The sequence below is a fragment of the Channa argus genome, chromosome 6, assembly GCF_033026475.1.
Source record: "Channa argus isolate prfri chromosome 6, Channa argus male v1.0, whole genome shotgun sequence".
Lineage (NCBI taxonomy): Eukaryota > Metazoa > Chordata > Actinopteri > Anabantiformes > Channidae > Channa > Channa argus.
In genome coordinates, this window is record NC_090202.1 from 2,997,868 (window position 1) to 3,022,454 (window position 24,587).

General features: G+C 37.7%; 1 protein-coding gene across 1 annotated transcript in view; it reads right to left on the reverse strand.

The window, feature by feature from the left end:
• The window catches only part of LOC137128714 (seizure protein 6-like), a 193,564-nt gene that overhangs the window by 32,372 nt on the left and 136,605 nt on the right, over positions 1-24,587 (reverse strand). The window contains exons 5-9 of the mRNA XM_067507165.1: positions 19,626-19,811; positions 17,383-17,551; positions 13,380-13,546; positions 10,889-11,083; positions 9,116-9,254 (exon numbers count right to left, since the gene is read on the reverse strand). Of these exons, the coding sequence (XP_067363266.1) occupies positions 9,116-9,254; positions 10,889-11,083; positions 13,380-13,546; positions 17,383-17,551; positions 19,626-19,811 (856 nt within the window). The remainder of the gene's footprint in view (positions 1-9,115; positions 9,255-10,888; positions 11,084-13,379; positions 13,547-17,382; positions 17,552-19,625; positions 19,812-24,587) is intronic.

Below are 24,587 nucleotides of genomic sequence, written 5' to 3' on the forward strand. Positions count from 1 at the left end.
CTTTGGTGTTGTACATTTAAACAAAAAATTCCTCTTTTGGCAGTGGCATGGAGATTACAATGATTATAACTAAGTCAGGATGGGAATAGTTCTAGATGTATGCTACAGCCACCACCTAGCTAGCAATTATGTTTGCCACTACAATGTAGGATAGAAAAAAACAAACACAAATACATAATGTCTGGTAGAATGTGCTGACATTACTCTAATAGGGCGTAATGCTGCATTTTTGAGGACTAATTTTTGGTGTGGATTAATTCACATTTGGTCTCAAGTGACTATTTTAGTGAACTGGATGGTGTGTGGGTGTGTGACCGAAGAGTGTGTTCAAGTTAATGAAGATACATTTCATCCAGTACAACAGTGTGGGTCACTGATCTGATCCAAGTGATCTTTTTTCTAACAATTGAACACTCATTTTCCACTCTGAGACTAAACATATGTTCACCTCAGAATTTTAGATCAGTACTGACACGGTATCCAAGTTTATGAAACTGGCAGCACATTTGCTCAGCTTAAACTGAACCTTTACCTCAAATCGGACTCTTAAACTCGTCAAGAGGTTAGACCTTGGAAATTGGCCTCACTTTGACAAAGCTTTTGTTCTTCTGAGGGTTTAAAGATGGTCCTTTTAAAAACAGAAAACCAAGCATGTCCTCTTCTCGATTCATGGTGTTATGTTTATCTGATTGCTGATGGATAAAGCCTCTTACCTGCTCACAGACAGTGGCAGATTGAGATATACTGTTGGCTGGCATCAGATTTGTTGTGATTAAGTTAAACAAGGCTTTGTGCAGCGCTGTGGTACATCTGTAGAGAAGAAAATCAATCACACCCTCCATTCCCTGACACTAATTTGATTTAGTTCAATTTGAAAAAACATGGCTGAGCTTGGCCTGACTGTGGGACCAGCTGCCAACACATTTCATCCAAAGTATTAAATTTATGATGTGCTATTTCCATCTCTCCTCAAGTCTGTAGTACAAGAAGAACATTTTGCTAGTTTTGGCTGACTGTACACTGCTTATGGCTGTCTTAGTGGACATACATGTCAAATATACCCTTTTTCTTTTTCATATGAAATACTGACAATGTTACTTGCTCTGTAGGAATGAAATGTCTCAGAAAGTTGAATATTGTTACAGGTGGTGTCTCAGTCATAGTGATTATAATTGCCGTGTTTCCCATCCAGTCTAACTGGGAGTGTGCCTCACTCTCTTTTTCTCTTTCTCATTTTTCTGATAAAATTTGTACCACCAATTGTGCTTTTAATAACTAGGTCCTGGAATTGAGAAGAAATATTGTGGCACAAAAAAGATTTTGTGCCACAACATTTCTCCTCTGGTTCACATCTCCACCATCTTCTCCACAGAGATGTCTGGTTTACAGGGTTGTGTGTCGTTGGTAACTAACACAGAAGCACAAGGCAACAGGCTTCATAATGGACCAATGAGCAAACACAGTGTGCTCATGGGAGTTGTAGTGTAATTATTTCAAATGGCTTTTAAGATTACAATTAAAATTTATATATATAAAATTATTCTGCAAAAAGGGCAAACAAGAGTGACTGTTTTGCTCATCCATGCTGAAATTGGCCTGCATTATCAAACTCTGTTTATGCCCCTCACTATAAGAAAGCAAGATACAGTCCTAACAGTGTATGAAACTCCATCAACAATAATCACTAAGTACCACTGTCATGATCCAGACCTCAGTTCCACTTCCTGCCCTGGACTCTTATTTTTTAGCCCCTTTTATTTGCTTCCTGCCTCATGTTTTATTAATCATTCTGATTGTTTTCACCTGTTCCCTGTTTAATTTATACCCAAACTCTCCCCACAGTCCCCTGCCAGATCCTCTGTCTTACTCCCAGACAGTGCACCTTGCTCCCTGGTTTACCTGACATGCTACCTGTCTCGCTTTTTCATGTCCTCCTCTTAGGAGAAAACTTTAGTTGATTCCTGAGTTTTTTTCCCTAAATAAACCTACTTATCAGTTAACCCCCTCTCGCCGTCTCTTCACTTCGGTCTGTCCTTATACAAAACCTGACAACCACACAGTTTCTGTAAGCAGTGTTTTAGATATCCACCAAAAGCAGTAGTGAGCACTAGTTTCTATTTTGTGGGAGAGACTGTAATATTATTAATTTCACTTCCCTCCCTTTTTCCTATTTGCCCATTTTAATGCAATCCATAATAGTCATTTGATTCATCGTGGTGAAATGTCCCTCCTGCTACACAGATGGAGATACATAGTTATGTCTGTTTGGAAATTTGTCAGGGAACTTGTTAAAGCACTCATATCTCTATAGACTATCCTGGAATGCTCATGGAGAACAGCTGCTATTGATAAGCTTCACATAAATGCTCATACACCTGCCAGGCATAGGCTCAGACAGAGAGAATGCTTTGTGCTAGATTAGAAACTTCTCTCTATGGAAATTTTTGTTTTGGTCTATTCACATGCACACTCTCTGGGAAACTGGACCACAGCGTGCTGACACCTTAAGATTAGTTTGAGCTGAAAACTTTTCATAGCTTATACTTGTAAACACATAAACACACACGCAAACACACACATGCAAACAAATCCCCACTGTCAACCCCTATAGCCTGCTAAGTTTGTCATATGCCCCAGTACAGAAACGAGTATCAGTGCAGGGTAAAAATGTTTAGACCGTGTATCAGGCAACATTTCCAGATAAAGTGGGATATTGTGTGAAAATATAATTCAGCTTTATTGGGAAAATGTCCTAATCACCAAATTTATTTGATGCAAATTTAGTTTCATCGTTTTGATGTGTTGTCTTAATAGCTGTTATAATTAGGATTTAAATAGTTTGAAAATAATTATTTTCCTTTTATTCACATTTTACACAGTGATACATCTTTAATGGACATGGAGTTTAAAAAGGCAGGTATATTATATCAATAACAGTAACAACAACAACTGCATGTGACTTTTAAAGAATTATGTTCACCTTAACGTTAACCAACCCTGTATAAAAGCCTTGTGCTCATTACCAGAAAAAGTGGAGGCGGAACTCGTCCGGTAAGCGTATTGTGTCACTTCCTGTTTCTGCACAGTCTTGGGTTTCTATCGAAGGACTGTTTACTGATTAATTGCAGCTCTCATTTTACTTAAATAAGTGATTTGTTCACACAACAATTAATACTTGAGTCATGACATACGCTTGTATTACACAAGCACTTGCTCTTGTAAAACATAACTAGCTAACGTTTACCAATTCCACATTAGTTTACCTATTTTAGCTTCGCTAGCTTAACAGTTATCCGTTAGGAATGGCATCTCTGTCTCCCTCTGTCTTCACTTTTCTCACTTGCTCGGTGTGTCTCATGTTCAGTTTTTCCTGTGATAATTGTATATTTAAAAAGTGTAAGGTTTTTGCAGCTTTGGAGGCGAGGCTCACGGAAATGGAAGCGTGGCTCCGCACCATGGAAAATGATACAGCTAGTCAGGCCCCGATAGCTAGTGCAGGCCAACCTAGCGTAGCCCCTGTTAACTGTCATTCGGCAGTTCCCGAGCATCCGGGTGGATGACGGTTCGTAAGAGATCAAATGCTAAACAGACACCTGATGTTCACCACCAGTCGGTTCACGTTTCAAATCCAAACGATTTTGGGGAAAACCTAGGCTGATTAGGAGAGATGGCATCCATCCTACTTTAGATGGTGCAGCTGTCTTATCAAGAAATATGGCTGGTTTTATTAGACAATCAAACATGTGACAATGTATGATGCAGAGATCCAGTCCTACACGCCTCTCTGCAGTGTCCTTACAGCCATCACCTGCCCACAACTCCCACATACCTATAGAGATTGTGTCTGTTACCCAAAGAACTAAATTACATAAACCAAAAACGACCTTAAGAGGAGTTAATGATGATAACCTAATAAAAGTTAAGACTACTCCTCTTGCAGAATAAAACCCCAAAACTATTACATCTCTGTTTGTAAATGACTTCATAAGCGATGATCAATTCGATTTATTTTGTCTTACTGAAACCTGGTTGCAGCAGTAGGAATATGTAAGTCTAAATAAGTCAACCCCCCCCCAAGTCATATTAACTATCATGTTACTAGAAGGTCGAGGTGAAGGAGTTGCAGCAATCTTCCACTCAAACTTACAAATAAACCCTAGACCTAAACATAGTTATAACTCATTTGAGAGCCTTACTCTTAACCTTTAACACCCAAACTGAAAATTGTGAACTGTCCTCCAATCATTTATTCAGAGTTTTTGATTGAATTTTCGATTTTCTATCCGCTTTAGTGCTTAGTACAGATAAAGTCAGTATTTTTTTTACCAAAATGTGAATGAACCAACTCACTGTTTTAGTCACACCTTAAACCTTGTTCTTACGTATGGCATTGAAACAGATAATTTAACAATATTTCCTCACAACTCTCTTCTGTCTGACCATTTTCTAATAACATTTGAATTTACAATAACGGACTATACAGCAGTTAGGAAAAAATTCCACTACCGCAGATGCTTAAGTGAAAAATTGTAATCAAATTTGAAGAAACGATAGTTTCATTTGCTTCACCATATGTCAATACAATAGAAAGTAGCCACCTTAATGTTACTCCGGCACAAGTTGATTATCTTGTTGATAATTCTGCAGCCTCACTACGAAAAATACTTGATAGTGTTTCCCCTGTCTCTGAAAAAGAAGGCAGCAAAGGCGATCTTCATGGTATAGTTTGCAAACACACAACTTAAAACAAGCAACACGAAAGTTAGAAAGGAAGTGACGTTCCAGAAATTTCGAAGAATCTCATTTCGCCTGGAAAATTTAAAAATGTACAAAAAAGCTCTTCGTGATGCCTAACATATTATTCATCATCAATAGAAAAAAACCCAAAAACAACGGTTTCTGTTCAGCACTGTAGCCAGGCTGAGTAAGAGCCATAGTTCTGTTGAGTCTAGTATTAACTATTAGCAGCAATGACTTCATAACTTTCTTTATGAATAAAATTGTAGCGATTAGAGGAAGAATTCACCAGATCCTCCCCCCAAATATTACAGATAGATCTTCACATACAACATTGCTAAAATCATCAATAAGGCCCCTCTTATCCCTTCTTAATCCCTGTTAGACCATATATCTCACTGAGCTAACTTCAATTATTACCTCATCTAAACCAACAACTTGCTCAAGGAAGCTTTACCCTTAATAGATACGTTCGTATTAGATATCATCAATCTATCTTTAGAAACAAGCTATGTACCACAGGCCTATAAGGTAGCTTAAACTACTACTTAAAAAAACCCTGTCTTGACCCTGGTGTTTTAGCAAATTACAGACCAATATCTAATCGCCCCTTTTTTCTAAAATCCTTGAAAAAGTAGTTGCAAAACAATTATGTGACCACCTGTACAGGAATATTTTGAAGCATACATAATATGAAGACTTTCAGCCAGCATTTAGAGTTCAGTACAGAAACAGCAATGGTAAAAGTCACCAACGATTTTCTCTTGGCATCAGATAATGGGCTAGTCTCTATAGACTGGAACATGAAATTGGGATTAAAAGAAGTGCACTAGGTTGGTTTAAATTGTATCTACATGATAGACATTCTAATGTCTATCATGTATCCTCCATGGGCACAAAGGTTAGCTTTTGAGTTCCACAAGGCTCTGTGTTAGAACCAATACTTTTACTTTATATACAGTATGTCTCCTTTAGGCAACATTATTAGAGAACACTCGGTTTTATTAGATAACACTATGCTGATGATAGTTAATCAGTTAATATAGCTTCAAGCCTACAAGACACAAAGGCCTGCATGTCCCACAATTGTTTACTTCTAAACTCAGACAAACCTAAAGTCATGCTATTTGGGCTCAAAAATCTCAGAAATAACATGTCCAACCATATCGTTACTCTAAATGGCATAAGTCTGGCCTCCAGTACTACTGCAAGGAGTTATTTTTGACCAGGATTTGTCCTTTACCTCACATATAAAACAAATCTCTAGAACAGCCTTCTTTCACCTACGGAAAATTGCCAAAATTAGCAGCATCCTGTCTCAAAGTGATGCCGAAAAACTGGTCCATGCATTTGTTACCTCTAGGTTGGACTACTGTAATTCCCTACTTTCAGGATGCCCCAGTAACTCCCTAAAGAGCCTGCAATTAATCCAAAATGCTGCAGCAAGAGTGCTGACTGGAACTAGCAAGAGAGATCATATTTCACCTTCACTAGCTTCTCTTCATTGGCTTCCCATTAAATCTAGAATAGATTTTAAAACCCTGCTTCTTATATATAAAGCTCTAAATGTTCAGGCTCCATGATATATAGAAGAGCTCATAGCACCATGTCATCCCAGTAGACCACTTCGATCTCAGAATGCAGGCCTACTTCTGGTAGAGATAGTGTTCCCAGAATTTCCAAAGGTAGAATGGGAGGCAGAAACTTCAGCTATCAAGCCCCCTCTCCTCTGGAATCAGCTGCTAGTTCAGATTCGGGAAGCAGACACCCTCTATACTTTTAAGTCTAGGCTTAAAACCTTCCTCTTTAATAAAGCTTATAGTTATAGGTATAACCCTAACCGCTAGGGGACCACTCCACTCACTCCAACCGGCCAAGGCAGATGACTGCCCACCCTGAGCCTGGTTCTGCTGGAAGTTTCTTCCGTTAAAGTGAGATTTCCCTCTCCACTGTTGCCTAGGGCTTACTCAAGGGGGAATTGTTGGATTTTTTCTATCTTCATCTTTATAGTCTTGACTTTATTCTGTAAAGTCCCTTGAGATGACTTTGTTGTGAATTGGCGCTATATAAATGTATTTATTTTTGGGTCCTTTCAGTTTATCCCGTGAGTTCAGGGTCGCAACAGCGGATCATTGTCCGCATGTTGATTTGGCACAGTTTTTATGCCGGATGCCCTTCCTGACACAACCCTCCCCAATTTCTGCCGGGCTTGGACCGGCACTGCACAGCTGGGGATGGGAATGGGCTGTTAGGGGTTCAGTGTCCTGCCCAGAGACACTTCGACATATAGCCGGGACCGGGGATCGAACCAATGACCCTGTCCGTGGACGACTACCTTACCAAATGAGCTACAACTTCCCCACTGGCGCTATATAAATAAAGTTGAATTAAATTGTAGATTTAGCTATATCTAAAATATGCTTATATTTTTGTCTTTGCCCTTTTCTGTGGTGAATTCTTGAAAAAGATGTTGTATTTCAGTACAAAAACTTATAAAAGGCAAATGTGCTTTCCATTTGAATATGACTTGACATAAGCATAAACTTGAAAACATATGGTGCTCAGTTCGATTGTGAATTAAGCAGATAATGATAGTTTAGATAGGAATATGTATGCAATACTTGCCCTTTTATGTTATGTCCTCACTATTTCTATCCCATCCACAAGTTATTGCATTATCATCTTTAACAGCCTTCTATAAATACATTTAAAGCTGGTAATTATGTTAATTTGTTTTCTTATGCTGTTTACTATGTGTAGAATTTGTTACAGATGTATCAGTTACAGATGTATTTGGTTAGGAAGGAGAGAGGAAGGATAAGACAGGACAGGACAGGAAGGACAGTTGTTCCATTGAGTAGTAGAGGGTAACTGGTTAGTAGAAGAACCAGCCATATGTTTGCTATTTAACTAAAATGCAAGACAGCACCAAATAGACATCATAGGCATTTCATATGTGACATTACTAACTCACATCTTTAATATTATTACAATGACTTGGATAGATGGCTACAGTACTGCTTGTACTGGTAGAATTAGACCTGTACACATGAAAAATCCTATTTACTTTCTGGATTTGCACAAAACAATACTTCTAATGAAAAAATCCAAAAGGAAACAATGTGTTTAGCTTTGATGGCCAACTGTATTTATTCAAACCAGATGACACAGACAAGTAAAAAGTAAGTCAAATGAAAGAGAACGGGTGTAGAAATGAGGGCAGAGGCAACAACTCCTGGGAAGTTGGTTCCAGCAGCCACTGCTCTCTATGCTGACGAAAGAGTTAAGTGTAAAGTGGGACCTGACTTAGAAATTAAATATGTCCACTGATAAGAGCTGCTACTTCTACTCCTGTGCAACTACAAGAAATTAATTTGTTTTGATCATTTTATATAATAATTTTTAAATAAATCAACATAGTAAACCTATAGACCAGTTCTCCTCAAAATCAACTGCAAGAAACCATCACATGGTCAGCTTTCCTTATGGTCTACTGAAAATGATATAAAATGTCACCACTGGGTTCTGAAGTTTAAATAAATAAGGAAAAACATTTTCACACAAAGATACAGGTATCAGGATGACTGGCTCTTCAATGTTGGTTGTGTGCTAACACATTTTTATTAATATAGTATTTTCTAAATGTTTTTGTACCTTCACTCCAGAATTCACCTGCTGTGCTAAATGAACTGCAATAATTGCTATTGTTGACAGACTTCCTTAAAAAACCAGAGGAAGCCATTAATCAATGCTTGTCAAAGTACAACAAGCACACAGGTGGTGTTCAGAAAAAAAAGTCAGAGCTTCAGATGCAACTTATGCAAATGAGTCCCACTTAATTTGCTTCCAAATGGCAAATAATTTTTTACAGCTGACTGACTTATCAGCCTCTGTCACAGGCAGGGTGTGTTGTTCAGCCCCCCCCCCACCCCTTAGCACTGCAATCACAGGAAACACACACTCCAATGCTGTACATTTGTCTACTCCACACAGCAGCCATTACAGGAGGTGTTGGGGAGGGAAACTCCTGAACAAACCGTCCCTGATATAATTAGGTTTCTTCGCTACACCTAATTGACCTTTGTGTGGCACGCATCTCATTCACAAGCTCAGCACTCTTTCATTATCAGCACATTGTGTTCCTAATTGTTTTACCAGTCATGGTGAGGCAGCTCTTGTAATAGTTGCAAACTGCTTTTATGGCTCTGTTAGAAGTAGGAGAATTGTCTCGGTATCAGCATAAAGCATGGAGTTGGCTTTTGTTATGATTAGATTTACTGTAACACACCAAGGTTGTTGTACTGTGATTTCATGCATATCACAGTGCAAAGTGCTGATGAGGCATATCAAACTGAACATCTGAAAGAGGGATACATACACTTGAATGTCCAGCATGATCCTTTTATCTTCTTCCACGTGGATTCCCCAGATACAGTCCTGGCCTTTATCGTACGCTTCAGGCCAGTTGGGAGAGAGCACTACTCCAGCTGAATCTGTGATCTCCCCACTGCACACAGCTGGAAGACACACGCACACATACATGTATTGTCTTAATTGATTATCCAATCCTTAGGTTTCAGTGGCCAATAACCAAACAATACCTTTTATGAGACCTTGAATTGAAAACCATTTTATTAATTTTACGCTCTGTGTTTAAGTATTTTAAATTATATCAATATCAACTATATCATTTACATTTCTGAGTTGGTTTTATAAATTTCTATCTATAAGTATGTGGGATGGAAATACAGAATTAGAATGACCATTATTTGTAATTCCTTAAACTCTATACCTAATTTCCTAGTTAGTTTAAATGGTGATATATCAGCGCTTACAAGAAAACTTTGTCCTCCTCCTCACTACTACCCACCCCAAATAAAATTAGGTTTTTAAAGATAGATGCGCAGCTGCTACCTGTGTCCCCAATTGGGGTCAGTTTTAGAATGAAAGAGGCAGAGAGAAAATCCCTGAGCTCTTTCAAAGGAACCACATCTGGGTCAAAATAAACACAAAGAGTTGGAGCCTTTACCTTAACATCTACATCAAGTGATAGGATCTCCTGGATTGTGCAGAGCACATCAAAGAAGACAGACGCATCAACAAGGAAAACTGCTGTTATATATAGATAGTTAGATAAATTGCTTGCTCTGTGAAACTCAGAAGTATCTTGAACGATTGCAGTACATCCCTGTACATTTCAAGAGTAACAACATTCTGGACAGAGAAAACAGATGGTTGGAAAGAGGACTAAAGAAAAATGTCTCCATCAAACTGAAACAACTTGCACTTAATGACTCCACATGTATGCCACTCAGAATGTATTTCTGACATCAATTCTCAACAATCATTCACAGCTTGACAACCCAAATGGAAGGTAAACAACCTTCAAGTGATTAACGTATCAACTTCATACAGGTGAAGCCTGTTACCAATTAACAAAAACTAATTAAATTTGCTGGAAGTTTTGCAGGAAATCCTTCCCCTGTGTGATGTGTAATTACACAAACATGTAAAAGGTGGATTAATAGCTCTGTATTGTATACTTCACACACTAATATGTATACAATATGTTAGCGTGCCTTTTGAGTTCAATAGAGACAGGCTTCACTGAGTGAAATTCACATCTGCTTGCATCACATTAGCTTCCATCCTTCTACAGTCGGATGTTGTCAACAGTCACCCCACTGGAGTTAAGTGCACTGCAGACAGAAACCCTAAGTCAAGCACAACAGAATGCTGGACTTTGAACCATAGGTACCCAGACCATTCATGCCCCTCCCCAAAAATAAATATTTCTATAGAATTAAACTGCAAATGCAATTACTGTGTGTTTTTGTAAGAGAATACCTACAATTATCCATCCACTCATCTGCCAAAAGGAGCTACATAATTTGATCCTAACCTCTCAAGCATAGAAGGCTTGAACAGAAATAAAAAGTAGTTACATTTTTATTTTGTTTAAATATATTTCACTATCCAACATTCCATAGATTAAAAAGAATGGTATTTATTTAAATGATCTGATAAGTGACAAATCCTCTTTTAGAGATATGAATTACATTTTTCAGTCTTCAGTTGTCTTTTATTAACACGTTTTACAGACCCAGACAGCCCTTGAAAATGAAGCTGACTTATTCAGAAGCATTCAGACCTCGGCAAGCAGGTTCGGTCTCATTCCATTGGGGATTTTTGGGATCGATGCATTCAATGGTCACAGACCCCTGCTCAAGAGTATATCCAGGGTCGCAGGCAAACTCCACCACCGCTCCTACTGCCCAAGTGCTGTCACTGCTGGTCAGATTACCATACTTAACAAAGGGCTCATAGCAGTGACCTGCTGCAAAGGCTGTGAAGAGAAGATGCAAGTTATGGTACAAAGACATTTTTAGTAGTGGAACAGACTAAAGTTTTACTAAATAACAACTTGTTATTAAGAAGTAAAAGGCTACGCTGGCTGAATGAGTTAGAAACTTTATATATGTTAGATATATTGTATGGTCATTAATAACTGTTATATCATCAATTAATGATTCATGGCAATCCATCCATCCAAAGTGTCATTCTAAATATCATGGTTCCCATAGGTCTAGGCTGGTTCTTTGGCTATTAATGCTAAATAGCAAATGTTAACATGTGATGGTAACTGGTGGTACTATGGTTTACTGCATCAGCTTTTGAAGATGAGCATATGAGCAATGAACATATTAGCATGCTGATGTTAGCAGTTCACTGCTCCTGATACTGCATTAATAAACCAAATGATCTCTACACATTTACCTAACCTGCAGCAGGTGATACATTATGAAGGAAGCATAATTGCAAACAGATTGTTTATTTGCTATCTGAACTATCTGAATAAATTTGAATGTGTACTAATATAATATACTGTTCATTTAGGCACATTGTAAATATGTTGAAACATTACTGAATGTATCAGTAGTGTTAACAGACTGGTTTTTGCCAAAATTTGTAGTTTTGCAGTGTTCAGCCGGTGGTAGTGGTTCAAATATATATTAAAAAAACAAAAACATGTTATTAAAATTAAAAAAAATATTACACGAAAAATATGTTTGAAATTCTAAAAAATATATATCTGCAGTTTAAATTAATGTAACTAAGATAGTGTATATATTAGTACAGGGACATAATCCTTCATTGGATCCAAAGCATTTTACAAGTAAAACACAAAATGCATTTAATGTAACCTTAAAGAAGTAATTAAATCTATGTTTAAATTGTGAAACGAACATGTCTTAGGAAGATGCTGCAGAGATAACACACAGCACAGTTAGAAATACCTGAGTGCTTATGAATGATGTTATCTGTTCATCAGGGTGGAAATAGTTTAATCAGATCTGTTAGGGACAAGCTGAACAGCGTTACATCCTTTTAATGGCCATAATGAGGTCCATTGAAAATATGCATGGTTGCACCCTCTGGACTTAATCCCATCTGTGGCAAGGAAGGATAAGCCTAAATAGATTAAACTGATTGTATTTCCAGTCGCGCCTCACCAACCCAAGGTGATAGTGGGTGCTGAGAAAAATGTGAGTATAAAGAATAAAAGAAGCTTAGAAATATCACATCCCATCCATTAGATGGATCCATTGTAATGTTCCTTTGCTTGAACCACCCTGTAAAATACATAATAGAAATTCTAATGTTTAAGATGCATTAAGAAATATTGAAAGTTCATATTGTGAATTTGACAGATTAAATTATTTGGTTCCCAAAGTATGAAGTAGTGTCAGTATGTTTAAGGGAATGTACCAAAAGCCTTTATAATATGGCCACGAAAGCATCTGCTCTGAAAAAAGAGAGAGAGGTACTTTTTTATGGATAAAGAAGTATTTAACAGCCAGAGATTATTTTAGAAGTGGGGCTTTTGATTTGATAAATTGTGTTTGTCCTCTCCTGTATCAAATTCAGCTGTTTCGAATGTTACCAGCCCATGAAGTGATCATGATCCCTTTATAAGGTCCAAATTATTGTTTTGTAAGAATAAAAACTTATGGGGAAAAGCAGTATTTGTAACACAATGATCTAAGCCTAAATGTCCACTTAGTATCTTTCTTTCTATAGCTTTCAACTGCATCTCAACCTCATTACCCACTTCACTTCATGAAATTTGACTTTAAAATCCTGTCAAAACTGTCAAAAATGAGAATTTCAATGTCATGTCAGACTGATGGTTTTCCACGTTAAATATTTCTATGCTTTCAAGCCGCCAGCATTCCTTTCAACATTAATGATTATTTTCCAATTAGATTAACAGGTAACATAAAACAATTATTTATGAGAACACATTCAGCAACCAGTTACATACCCGAATAAAGCCTCTCTTCCAACAGTAGCAGTCAGCCTGCCATTTACAAACGTTTCCTCTATTCATCCTCTATTTTAACCATGTATCCTGCTGAGGTTCACAGGAGACTAAATCCAAATGCCTGCCTGATGTTAAGCTGTATAGCTTTTTATGTGAAGTCCAGTGTGTATTTTTAGAATAAATACTTTCTGGTGGCATTTACTTCAGTATTTTCACAATTTGTAACTTTAAGTATGCGTCCACATAACATAGTCTAACCACAATGCCTAACAAACAAGTTGCCTTGTCATGCACTTAGCCACAGCCATAAACTTACCTTGGTATCTGATAGCAATTCCAGTGGATGTGCCTGTAGCATCTGTAGTCAGCTCAATGAAAAGATGCCTGGATGAGCTGAGTAAACCTTCATTAGGTAAATACTCCACCTCATATGAATCATACAGGGCAGGAACATCTATGTTGTTACCGTTCTTGATGAGCAGCCTAGAAATAAGAATGAGGCCTGAGGCAATGAGGCTTTAGGAGTGTTTCTTTTGGTTGTGACAAAACTATTTAAAAACTTGTTCTGTTGGTCATATGAGTGTTAATTCTCCAGATAGCCCAGTAAGCAGTACATTGCAACAAATTTAAAATCTTTTGAATTAGTTGACAACACTCAACTGAAGGTATTTCTCAAACCTTCATAGATTATTCTTAGATTTGATATGCTGCTTCTTAGGATAAATGGAGAGTTACTACTGTAAGTTGAACGTACATAGTACATGAGAGGCACAAGCAGGGGGTAGAGTAAACCATCCTAAAATACTGTGTGAAAACTCCTAAGCAGGGTCACACACACCAATGGATCACTGGAGATTTTGTCGTGATTTTGAGCCAATTTTAATTTTGAAATCCCTGTATTAATTCACATGGTTTTGCAGACATTTGCTGCTCCCAGTCAAAAGCTAACCAGCTTGTGACCCAGTCCCATTCAAGTTCCCAGCTGAACCGTATTTAGTGGAATGGGGAGAAAATATTGGCAAGCCTCATTAATCTAACATCGTACAGTTAACTTTTATTGTCTCTGTAATCAGATATATGTGTGGAATTATTAAACAGACACTTATGTTCAGTATTTAGGTTAGCTGCTGTGAGCCAACATGAGCGCATCCCACAGTTATGGTTGCTTGTGTTCCCTTGTTTTGTGAACAAGGGAAGCTGGGGGTTAAAACTTCAACCCTCTGATTTGTGGATATCCCACTCATCCTCCTGAGACACAGCTTTACAGTTTGATCAAGTGAACCTGAACTATAGCAAATGGAAATACTAAAAACTCCCACCCTGGTCCAGACCTTGTGAATGACCAAAAACTAAACTAAGATGTAATTAGATGCATACAGTGAGTGTCAGTGTTAAGTCATATGGATAGTTATCTAGCCTATAACTAGCAGTCATTGATGAGGGTGGCCAGTGATTCATTAAAGAGCTTTACTTGATCCTGCTTGAAACTTGATTGGTAAAACTGATTATTTAGGTCATTTTAATGTAAGTAGTATGTAGACAGCAGATGGCCTTTAAGAAATCCTTGTCTTTGAGAAGCCAGCAGACCAGTATCACACCAGAACACATTCGCTGTCCTTTCAGTTTCATAATGTGTTAATGTGAGATGTGTCAATGTGTCTTCATCTCTGTGAGGTCTTTATTTGTAACAGGGGCATAAAAGTAGCCTGGAATAGCTATGATCTAGTATACAAAATGGATTATTCAGCTGTTTTACCCCCTGTGACTCTTTCATTCAGTCCCTCATAATGAGAGCCCCATGCTGCTAAAATACCACTGTCAGGTAAACTGTGGAAGCCTCAGAAATGAACTGACTGGGACAAACCAGAGTATGAAGCAAAACTAAACATAAGTGAAGGACAATAGTTACAATTACTACTTGAGCTCATACGTTCAATTAATTTGGACAATTTGATTCTTTCCTCTGAAAGAGCATGTGAATTTACTTCTGTTATAACTTTTGGTTACTTGCGGGCAACTGAAACAAGCTGAAGACAGCACTGATAACCTTTAGGTTGAAATGGTGAACCTGTTGCCTGATGGTGTTAATGGAAATATCCAACAGTATTGGAGCAACATTACCCTTATTAAAGTTCTGTTTCTGGGCCTGTGGAAAACTGAGTTTGCTGTAATATTCTGCCTCTAATCTACCATTTGGTGCTCAACAGTTGGTGTACAGAAGTGAGTGCAAACCAAACAGAAACATGGGATAGACACGAAAAAAAGCTGCAATAATGACGGCATTTACATGGACTTCAGTTACCTGGTTACATTCCACTTTCTCAGGAAGCTGTTCTCTTATGTGTCATGTAAACTTGAAAGTTGGTTTCCAAAATCCGAGTGACGGATTAGGGAAACCTGGTTTCCCCATGTAAATTTATTTTGGAGAACACAGATTTCTTTGCCATGTACACTCAAAGCAATGAAATCTTATCTTTACTCAATTTAGTTATGTGAACCAGTCTCACAAAATCTGGTTGAATAAATAGTAAAAATAATGAATTAAATGTAACAACATGTTATTAAGTTGTAACTCCACATGGTTAATTCAATGTGACATCATGAAGTAATGGTCAATTAACTTGGCGCTGATGTTTTATTAACCTGACACATTTATGTTCAATTTGATGAACACCAGCTAGCTGTATTAATGATATTGAAGTTTGTTAATAGTATGCAAGTTATGCTTGCTGGTTTAGGCTAGTGGGTTAAATAAATACAACTCAAGTCCATTTACCTGACATTTAATAGAGTTTCATTTAGAACCAGAAAGTAATTTGGCACACATTACATTTTTGCCATATTCCAGCTATCAAGTTACCAGGAAGGTAAACATAAATCCAAACCAAGAAAAAAAATTTAACTAAACTAAATTAGGTAAAATGTATACAGAAAAATTACAAACTTAAAGCGCTAAACAATTTACCAATAATTGCTTTTTAACATTGCTGTTGTCCTGATCAATAAGTGGATGGCATGGATTTGATGTTGCAAAGCGCACATGGCACAGCTTTTGAAAATGGTGCCCTATACAATGCACTGGTAAGACCAAAAATGTGTGTTGGACACTCTTTACTTGGTCCAAGGCCTTCAGTGCATTTTAAATGAGTGAGTTATGTTGGTTTAAGTTAGCTTTATTTTGTAACTTTGAAATCACAATATATAATATTCATCTTATTGAACAGTCTTATTTTTGTCACTAAAATTTAAGTTATTTTATAGTTTCACCACAAAACCACAACGTAAAGCAAACAACATCCATAGTTAATTTTTTTGAATGTATAGATGTAACCAGGTTTCTAAATGGTTTTCTCCAACAAAGAATGTATGTAACAAATATCTGCCAACAGGAACATGCAGCTGAGTGAAAGAATGAATTAAAGTAGAGATCATTTGTCTGAGTACCCCGGTTACTTAATTGGTGTCAATGTTGTGAAAAGCCAAGAGAGCAGATGATTGAGGTTGATTAAGTTGCACGTTCATCACCAGCAACTACTTTCACATCATCATTTAATACAATGCTGTTGTAAAATACTTTCTATAGCTGCTTTGAAGAAACTCACTGGTAAATAAAATGACATAAAATAGTTTGAGATAGAGTAAATGTACAAATAGTGGTGATAGAAAATCTTGTAAAGTCCAGGCCCCTTCTTAATTAGCGCCACTGGTGGTTCTTAGTTATGCATCTAAACCTCAGCTGCTCCAGTGGCTGACAGGTTGGTCTGTGGCGGCACTGGTTAGCTTCCAGGTGTAAAAGTGTATATCCAACAAGAACAAAATTGCAGTAACTTCCTATGAATGAATCTGGAGTTTTGTGTGATACATAAATTGATTTCATCAAAAAACCCAGCACTGTATACAGAGCAAATTTTATGCTAAATTAACGTTCTTTTCACTTGTATCATCATCAAGGCTTGTCAGTTTGGACTATAGAGAGATAATTTAGGTATAATTGACTTCTACATTTCTGTAGTTTTGATTCTCTCCCTCTTCTTTTTACTGACTGCAGTCTCTCACTGCTTCTGGGATTTGTCCATTGTAACAGTGTAGTGTAATGTCACCTACTGTAGCTAGTATATTTTTTTAATATCTCAATTTTGTGAATCTGCTATGTAAATCTCGTATGATCAAAGAGAGCTTCAGATATTAATAAATCTACAATATACAGGTTTTGGATGTCATGTATAGAGCTAGCTTGAGACTAAAAACAGATGTGCTCCTCCCGCTGCTCATTTCTCCCTGTTTTGGTACACTCCAACCATGCTGGATGTCCTGCTTACCGATCATCATCCTCGGCCAGTGCCACTTTCTCAAAGTGAATGTGAAGTCTGTGGCCCTCAGGAGCCTCCAGCAGCCAATGGCAGGTCAGGTTGTTGCTGTAGTTGCGCGGAAAACCCGGGGAGACGATCCGACCAACTGTTATGTTCCTGATCAAACCTCCACAGGCAGCTGAGAGAACAGAAGTAGAAGGACAGAAGGTAGAAAATGAAAAACTACACTGTTTTCCATATATAGTACACTGAATATCAGCTAAATAAACGAATAGGTGCTGAGACCATCTTATCCCCCTGTACTTTCTGGTCACTAATTGACACAACACAACCTGGTGGTTTTAATATAAAATTATTATGTTATTCATAAACATATTGTGAACTAATAAATGTTGATGTACTTGTCAGCACATAACATGGGTAAAATCAGTTCCACCTTTACCAACAGTGACTTTTGATCATTTGTTTCATTATTACTGTAATTTTATTTATTATGTGTTGCCATAATTACTATAATCAGCAGTGTTATAGTACAATGTTTTCTAAGTGTAGTGTGAAGCAGATATAAGGGAATCAGAGACTGTGGCCGTGGTTTTCTGTTAGAAAACAGTTAGTGTCTTTCTTAAGGTTGGAAGTGCCACAAACAAAATGTTCAGTATGTTGGGTTCTTGTTGATAAATTGGAATTTAAGATTGAACTGAGCTACAGGGCAAAGCTCTCAATTTATCAGTCAGTCTATGTTCCAACCTATACATATGGCCACGAGTTCTGGAAATTGAATTAAATATAAAATGAGAGTACAAACAGCCAGAATGATTTCGCTTCGTTGGGTGGCTGGGCTTAGCCTTAGAAATAGAATGGAGTGGATTATGGAGTTCAAACATCTGGAGCGTGGAGTACAGTGGAGACCTCATAAATTTCATTTGACCTGGGGACACCTTAGGATCCCCTTCCCAGAACTGTAAAACATTCTGATGTATGTACAGGCAATTTGTCTCTGTTCAAAAATAACATTTTCAACAAAACAACTGGCTAGTAAAGAAATATTCTTGGCCAGTAAATGTCATGAGCTACCTTGGCCAGTGGGTCAAAAGGATCATTTAAGATCCTGTCTATTACAACTTCTTATTACATTGATAATGAATGATAATAATTATTCAGGTGTTTGTGCAGGCTGGGGCTGCTCAGTATTTCTTAGAGGCAGGTGGGGGGTGGGTTCAGGGGAAAAAAGGCTGGGGAACCACTGGTCTAGAAGGTCAAACAGAAAATGTTAAGACAAATCATCTGTCATCTTTCTCTTCATGCAGGGGACCAAGAAATGACGTGAGAAGGAAAACATCACAGGAGATTAATCTATAGGAATGTACTGTGTTTGAGTGTGTGTGTGAGTGTGTGTGTTGTTTCACTGATGATTAAGTCAAGGTTACTCATGCAGACAAAGCTTAATTAAAACAGAGCAGGAGAAGAGTAAACCCAGTGGCATCCTGCCCAGCCTTCAGTAATCACACCTCAATACACCTGCTTTATGCACTGGCACACACACACACACACACACACACAACTAAGATACAGATGTACACCCACAGCATCACAAAATCCCTCTTTGAATTTTCTTTCAGGACACATTCCCTGTGCTGTCAATCAGTCAGTCCAAGTGGTCTCTTATTATTCATCTGCCAGAGTCCGGGTCTCTCTGTCTCTATGGTTTTTGTGCAAACATGACCAGAAGGTCTGACAGATAAGTCTTGACTGTACATCCTCTTGTAAATAAAGAAAATATGTTACTGTTGTTTAAATAATTTGAAAAGCTTGCAGCATGGAAAACATCCATATTCCAAAATACAGTAAACACCGTGGGCTAAGACACCAAATAATGCTAACAATAGCGAAGAATAAGTTTTTTATTATTAAGATGTAATTAATTATGCCGATCGTGTCTATGTTGATTAGCATTTACTTGTGATATCTGTATTTCTAGATTTAATACACTGTATTGTAAATAGTATTACAATACATCTAACAATTCTGAATTAAGTAACAGATTAAATAATATGTTGTATTTGCTGCTTTTGTAAATGATTTGATATTTATAAGTATAACATTCATATGTGCTATGTAGATTATAGAACAAATACATCAAATGGAGTCAGATGACCTTTTTTGGTCAATTCATTATCTATTATTTCGCTGTCTTCAATAATAACTATAACTGAGCTTTATGATTGACTACTCAAGCTTGTGATGATCTTTACCTAGGCAGTGCGGTTCCTTGCCACTCCAGTAGGGGGTGCTAGCATTGTGGCAGGTCAGCACATTAGGGCCTTGTAGCTGGTAGCCAGTGAGACAGGAGAAGAAAGCTTCCCCTCCAGCGTGGAGACTGCTGACTGATACATCACCATAAAGCGGCGGCTGAGGAAAGACACAGCTCAACATAAAAGCTGCAGAGACACAGATAGAAAAAGAAACAGAAATTTCAAAGAGAGGTAAAAGGAGACATATAGACAAAACCTGAAAGGCAGGGAGAGGCAAAGAAAAAGAAATTTGTCTGAAAAGCAAAATTACAGCCACAGGTGAGCCATGTTTTAAGAATTTGAAAGGATTCCGTAAAGTCCGTTAACTAGTGGCTGATTGTCTCAGAGCCTTCCTGCAAAATTCAATTTAGCCCACAATAAGCTTGTTTAGGCTATAGTGCAATTAGTTCTCTAGGGTTTAACTGGGATCTTTGTTTAGAATCTATAAGCCAAGGCAGGACATAGAAATCTTCAAAAGCCAGTTTATAATAACGTTTAAAATTTGTTGTATGAGCATACAAAACTGTATTCTGATTAACTATAACAGTCATTCCTCCACTGTTTGGTGTGGTAGAGAAAAGGTATTTTGAAAAACTGAGCCACTGGCATCACTGTTATGCTCTTCTATACAAAAGCTAAACCAGAGAGATTGACATAATCATTAATATATGGCAAAGTCTCTAAACATCCAAAGAGGCAAATCTGGTAACACGTGTTAAAAACCTTTGTGAGCCGTGCATTAGAACTTGTGTGGATATCTGATCACACTTTAGCTTACATTAATGCAGATCTGTCATGTCATGATCCACAGGCATGTCTCTAATGACATAGAACATATCTGAGGCTTTTCAACAGTCCCATTCAACCGACCCTTTGTGTTAAAAAAAATTCCCCACAAGCCACAGTATGAATTCTCAGACAGTATTCATGAGAGATTATGGTAAATGTGACAGAAACCCCACAGACCCTGACATTCCAGACTGTCACTGCCAAATGTATTTTTAATTAAGGTGTCTGCTTAAACAAAGGTAAATAAAACAAAAAATGTACAGTGACATTTAGCCCACAACAGTCCCTGTGGTTACCACCTGCTGAACACACACACAACATACACACACTTTTACAAAAAGGCCTGTCATGTCACTGGGAATCTGCGGAGAACATCCAGACTGGCTTTCTCCTGACCAGTTAACTAACTGGATTTTTATTGCAACTGAATCGTCTTCCTTTAGCTTCCTGGCACAGGGTGAAACATATTAATAATATGTTTCTGCTAAAGACTCTGATCCATCTCACTGTAATTGTCCTAGTTTTATTGGTAGCCCTCAAATGGCTTGGCAGTACTGCTGCTATTGATTCTGTCTGCTGGGGACAGCGTTGTGGCTCAGGCGAGGAAATATGTAGGGAGATTAAACAGGCCAGTAAATGCCAACCTCTGACCCCCACCACTTCCAACACCCTGTTAGTGCTGAATGATGTTCACCAGGTCTATAGTGTCTGAAAGAAACACAGATGACAAAAGCAGTGCTGGTTTTTATAGTATTTCTCATTAGTGCAACATCCCACACTATTGCTGGCTAAGCAACAGCTGCAGGAGCTGTGTCCTATCACTCCCTGAGCTAGTCATTACCAGCTGTATCTCTTAATATCCAGGACAACCAAAAAAACTACGAAACTCACAGGCTCGCTGGAGACTAGAAAAGAGATAAAAGAGCCATCATGGTAGCACTGTGGCATTATAACACTAGTGCTAAGAGGGTGCTTTCACAGAGACAAATGGCCTTGGAGCAGTTGAAAGCCTGCTATATGCTTCATCACTTGGTCTTGTCTACTTACTGCTTTTGGCCATTTATCATGTTCTGGTTTTAATAAAAGATCATTGATAAACACAGTTTTCCATTTTTCCCTCTTTGATACTACTAGGCACTTTAATATGGTGTTAAGCTTAGTCCTGGATTTGACAGATTTTTTGTTTTCAGCAGCAGAACATAAAAACTAAAAAATAACAGAATATTGTTGAAATGTAGTAATATCTATAAAATTATTGGTATAAATTGAGCTTAAGCTTTCAACAGGGAATAACCATAAAGACCCCGAGCCTAGAGCACATACAACTGTGAAAGCACAAACTTCTTAATCCAGAAATCCAACAAAAAACTAAACCACAAATATAAAAGTGAACAGGAGAATCAGTCTGTAAAAGCTCCTGCAGGGGGACTAGTGGGTGGTGAAGGGTTTTAAACACTTAAAATTCAGTTAAAAACTGAAAAAGCTATACATGTAATATTGGACTGAAAATATGTAATGACTTACGTACAAGAGACAGCTTTAAAAATGATAAAGGCCAAAATTACCTGGCCTGTTCTGAAATACAAATGTCCAGCATGTTCCACTTTTCATTCTTAATAGCGGTACTGTAGTTGTGCATAGATGCACTACTCTCCAACCTCCATCCCCCAAAATGTTTTAATGTCATGCAGTACAGAACAAACTAAGAGCTTGCATTAATTCTTAATAGAGGACTGCTAAGTAAACAGTTCAACGTCAACTGAATTAGCATCTTAACCTAACTTGAATGGCCAAGAAATGTGGGTTACATCAGATGATGTTAGAGCCTGGTAAGATCAGGCTGTCATAAAAACATGGTACCTCAGGTGTGTTGAAGCATTTTCCTCCAAAAAGCTGTTCCAAAGAGCTCAGAAATTTAAAACCAAGAAATTAAATTTATAAATATCAAACCACTCATTAATATCCTCAATAAATTCAGGTCTGGCTGTGGAGGAGAGAGAACACAGTGAGAAACATGTGAATAGTGTCCACTCTATTGACTGTTATAGTCATTTACAACAAAACTTATTTTCTGTGAGTGTGTTGTTCGCTTAGCTTTGGATAGGTGAAGGATCTAGTTACTACTACATGTGATGTTACTAAACTTACCATGGCAATGAACAGCAAGAGAATTTTCAGTTATACTGTATAGTAAAATTATCAAAGGGGATGCCCATGCATTTCTTTTAAGGGGATGATGTCATATCATTTCAGCATTATCATAATGATGTGTGCATGAGCAATAATCACCTAGCAGAATGTGTTAAGAGGTTCAAATTTAGAAATATGACTAATGCAATAACTTTTTAACTCATGTAAGACATGGTATGAGTTAACTCAGTTACCAAAGTGGGTTCTAAAAGCACGGTGCGATTGGTTGGGAAACAGTTTGTAAGACAATGACATAGCTAGGTTTTACCAAGTTGCCATCACAGAGCTGCACAAGAAATGCAAGGCAAGTTAAAACACAGCTGTCACACATTATGCAGCCACCATGGACTTGTATTCCATTCACACAACACAACCCTGACCATCCACCTTTTTATGAGAACTTCTAACTGAAAAGTCATTATTTACAAATGTCAATTTCTTACAGAGGAACATCCAAGTGTGACAGACATGAAAAAAGTGTTGGCTGTTTTTGGCCTAGATGAGACGTCAAGTCTGTATGACAACAGACAACGCAGCAATCCCAGTGAAGGCTGCTGCCTCAAACAAGTGGGCACACTTGTGTGCGTTGGCCACAGCCTCCATCTAGCAGTTGTTACTGAAAGTTATGCCAACTGGCATATTAACCTGTTTTACTTGTTGTGACATTTTGTAAAGTAATTATTTTTATATAAGCTAGTTTTACAAGGAAGTAACACAAGGTAGCACACTGTGTAAAACTATAACACAGAAGTTATATTTTTTTAGAGTAGATGTGTTTTCATTGATCTTTAGAACATGGGATGCATGCAGAAACTTTAAAGTTCATGTTTAAATAATTTATACATGAATCAATTACTAAGACACAGTTTTATGAGCACTTATTCAAATTTAAAAGTGTATGATATTTTGATGTTTGTTTTTTCTTTAAAAACTGCAGTGAAGATCTTGGTCACCTAAGAGAGAAAGCACATACAAATATAAAGTGCAAACAAAAAGGAAATGCACAACAACACAGAGATGCATCAAATGGAAATACAAAGATCCTGCAAATACTATTTCTTAAACCGGAAGGGCAAAGCCAGGCTCTAATCTGCCATAAATGTCATCGTAGACAACTTTATATAGTTTTGATGTTTTTTCAGATGAGAAAATAACCATTTAGATTTAGAAAATGTAACAAGCTTATGCTTATTTTGCCGAATTGGAACTTTGTTACAATGTTTTTGATAACATGGGAACCAGCTGCAGCTTGCAGCCTGAGACCTGGATGACCCGGTTAGTGTCCCATCATCTTTTGTAATTAACTGCTGGCTTCGTTGTAGGATGAACTTTGATAAATGTTATTTCGTGAGATGAAATCTAGTGTCATGAAAGATAAATAGTCCTGACGAGCAAATACCACCCAGACAGAGCTAAGCTCTCCTTCATCATAGGTCTGGCACTTCGGTTTTGAATTCCTTAGACTTTGTCTTTGTTTGTTTCTGGATCTTGGTAAATCGATCTTGCAAGAGAGATATATTATATTTTGCCTTCACTAGCTCCTCTTCATATGCTTCCCATAAAATCTAGTTTAGAATTTAATACCCTGCTTCTTACATAAAAAGCTCTAAACAGTCAAGCTCCATCATATCTAAAAGACCTCATAGTGCCATATCATCCCAATAGACCACTTAATCTCAGAATGGAGGCCTACATGTGGTTTCGGTGTATAGCCCTATAGCACTTGTGATGTATAGTCTTAGACTGCTGGGGGACCCACCCCACATTTATACATCACCCCTGTATGACATTAACTTTGTGATTCTTTCTTTTTTTAGGAGCATCCTGTCTCAAAGTTATGCCGAAAAACTGGTCCATGCATTTGTTACTTCTAGGTTGGACTACTGTAATTCCCTACTTTCAGGATACCCCAGTAACTCCCTAAAGAGCCTGCAATTAATCCAA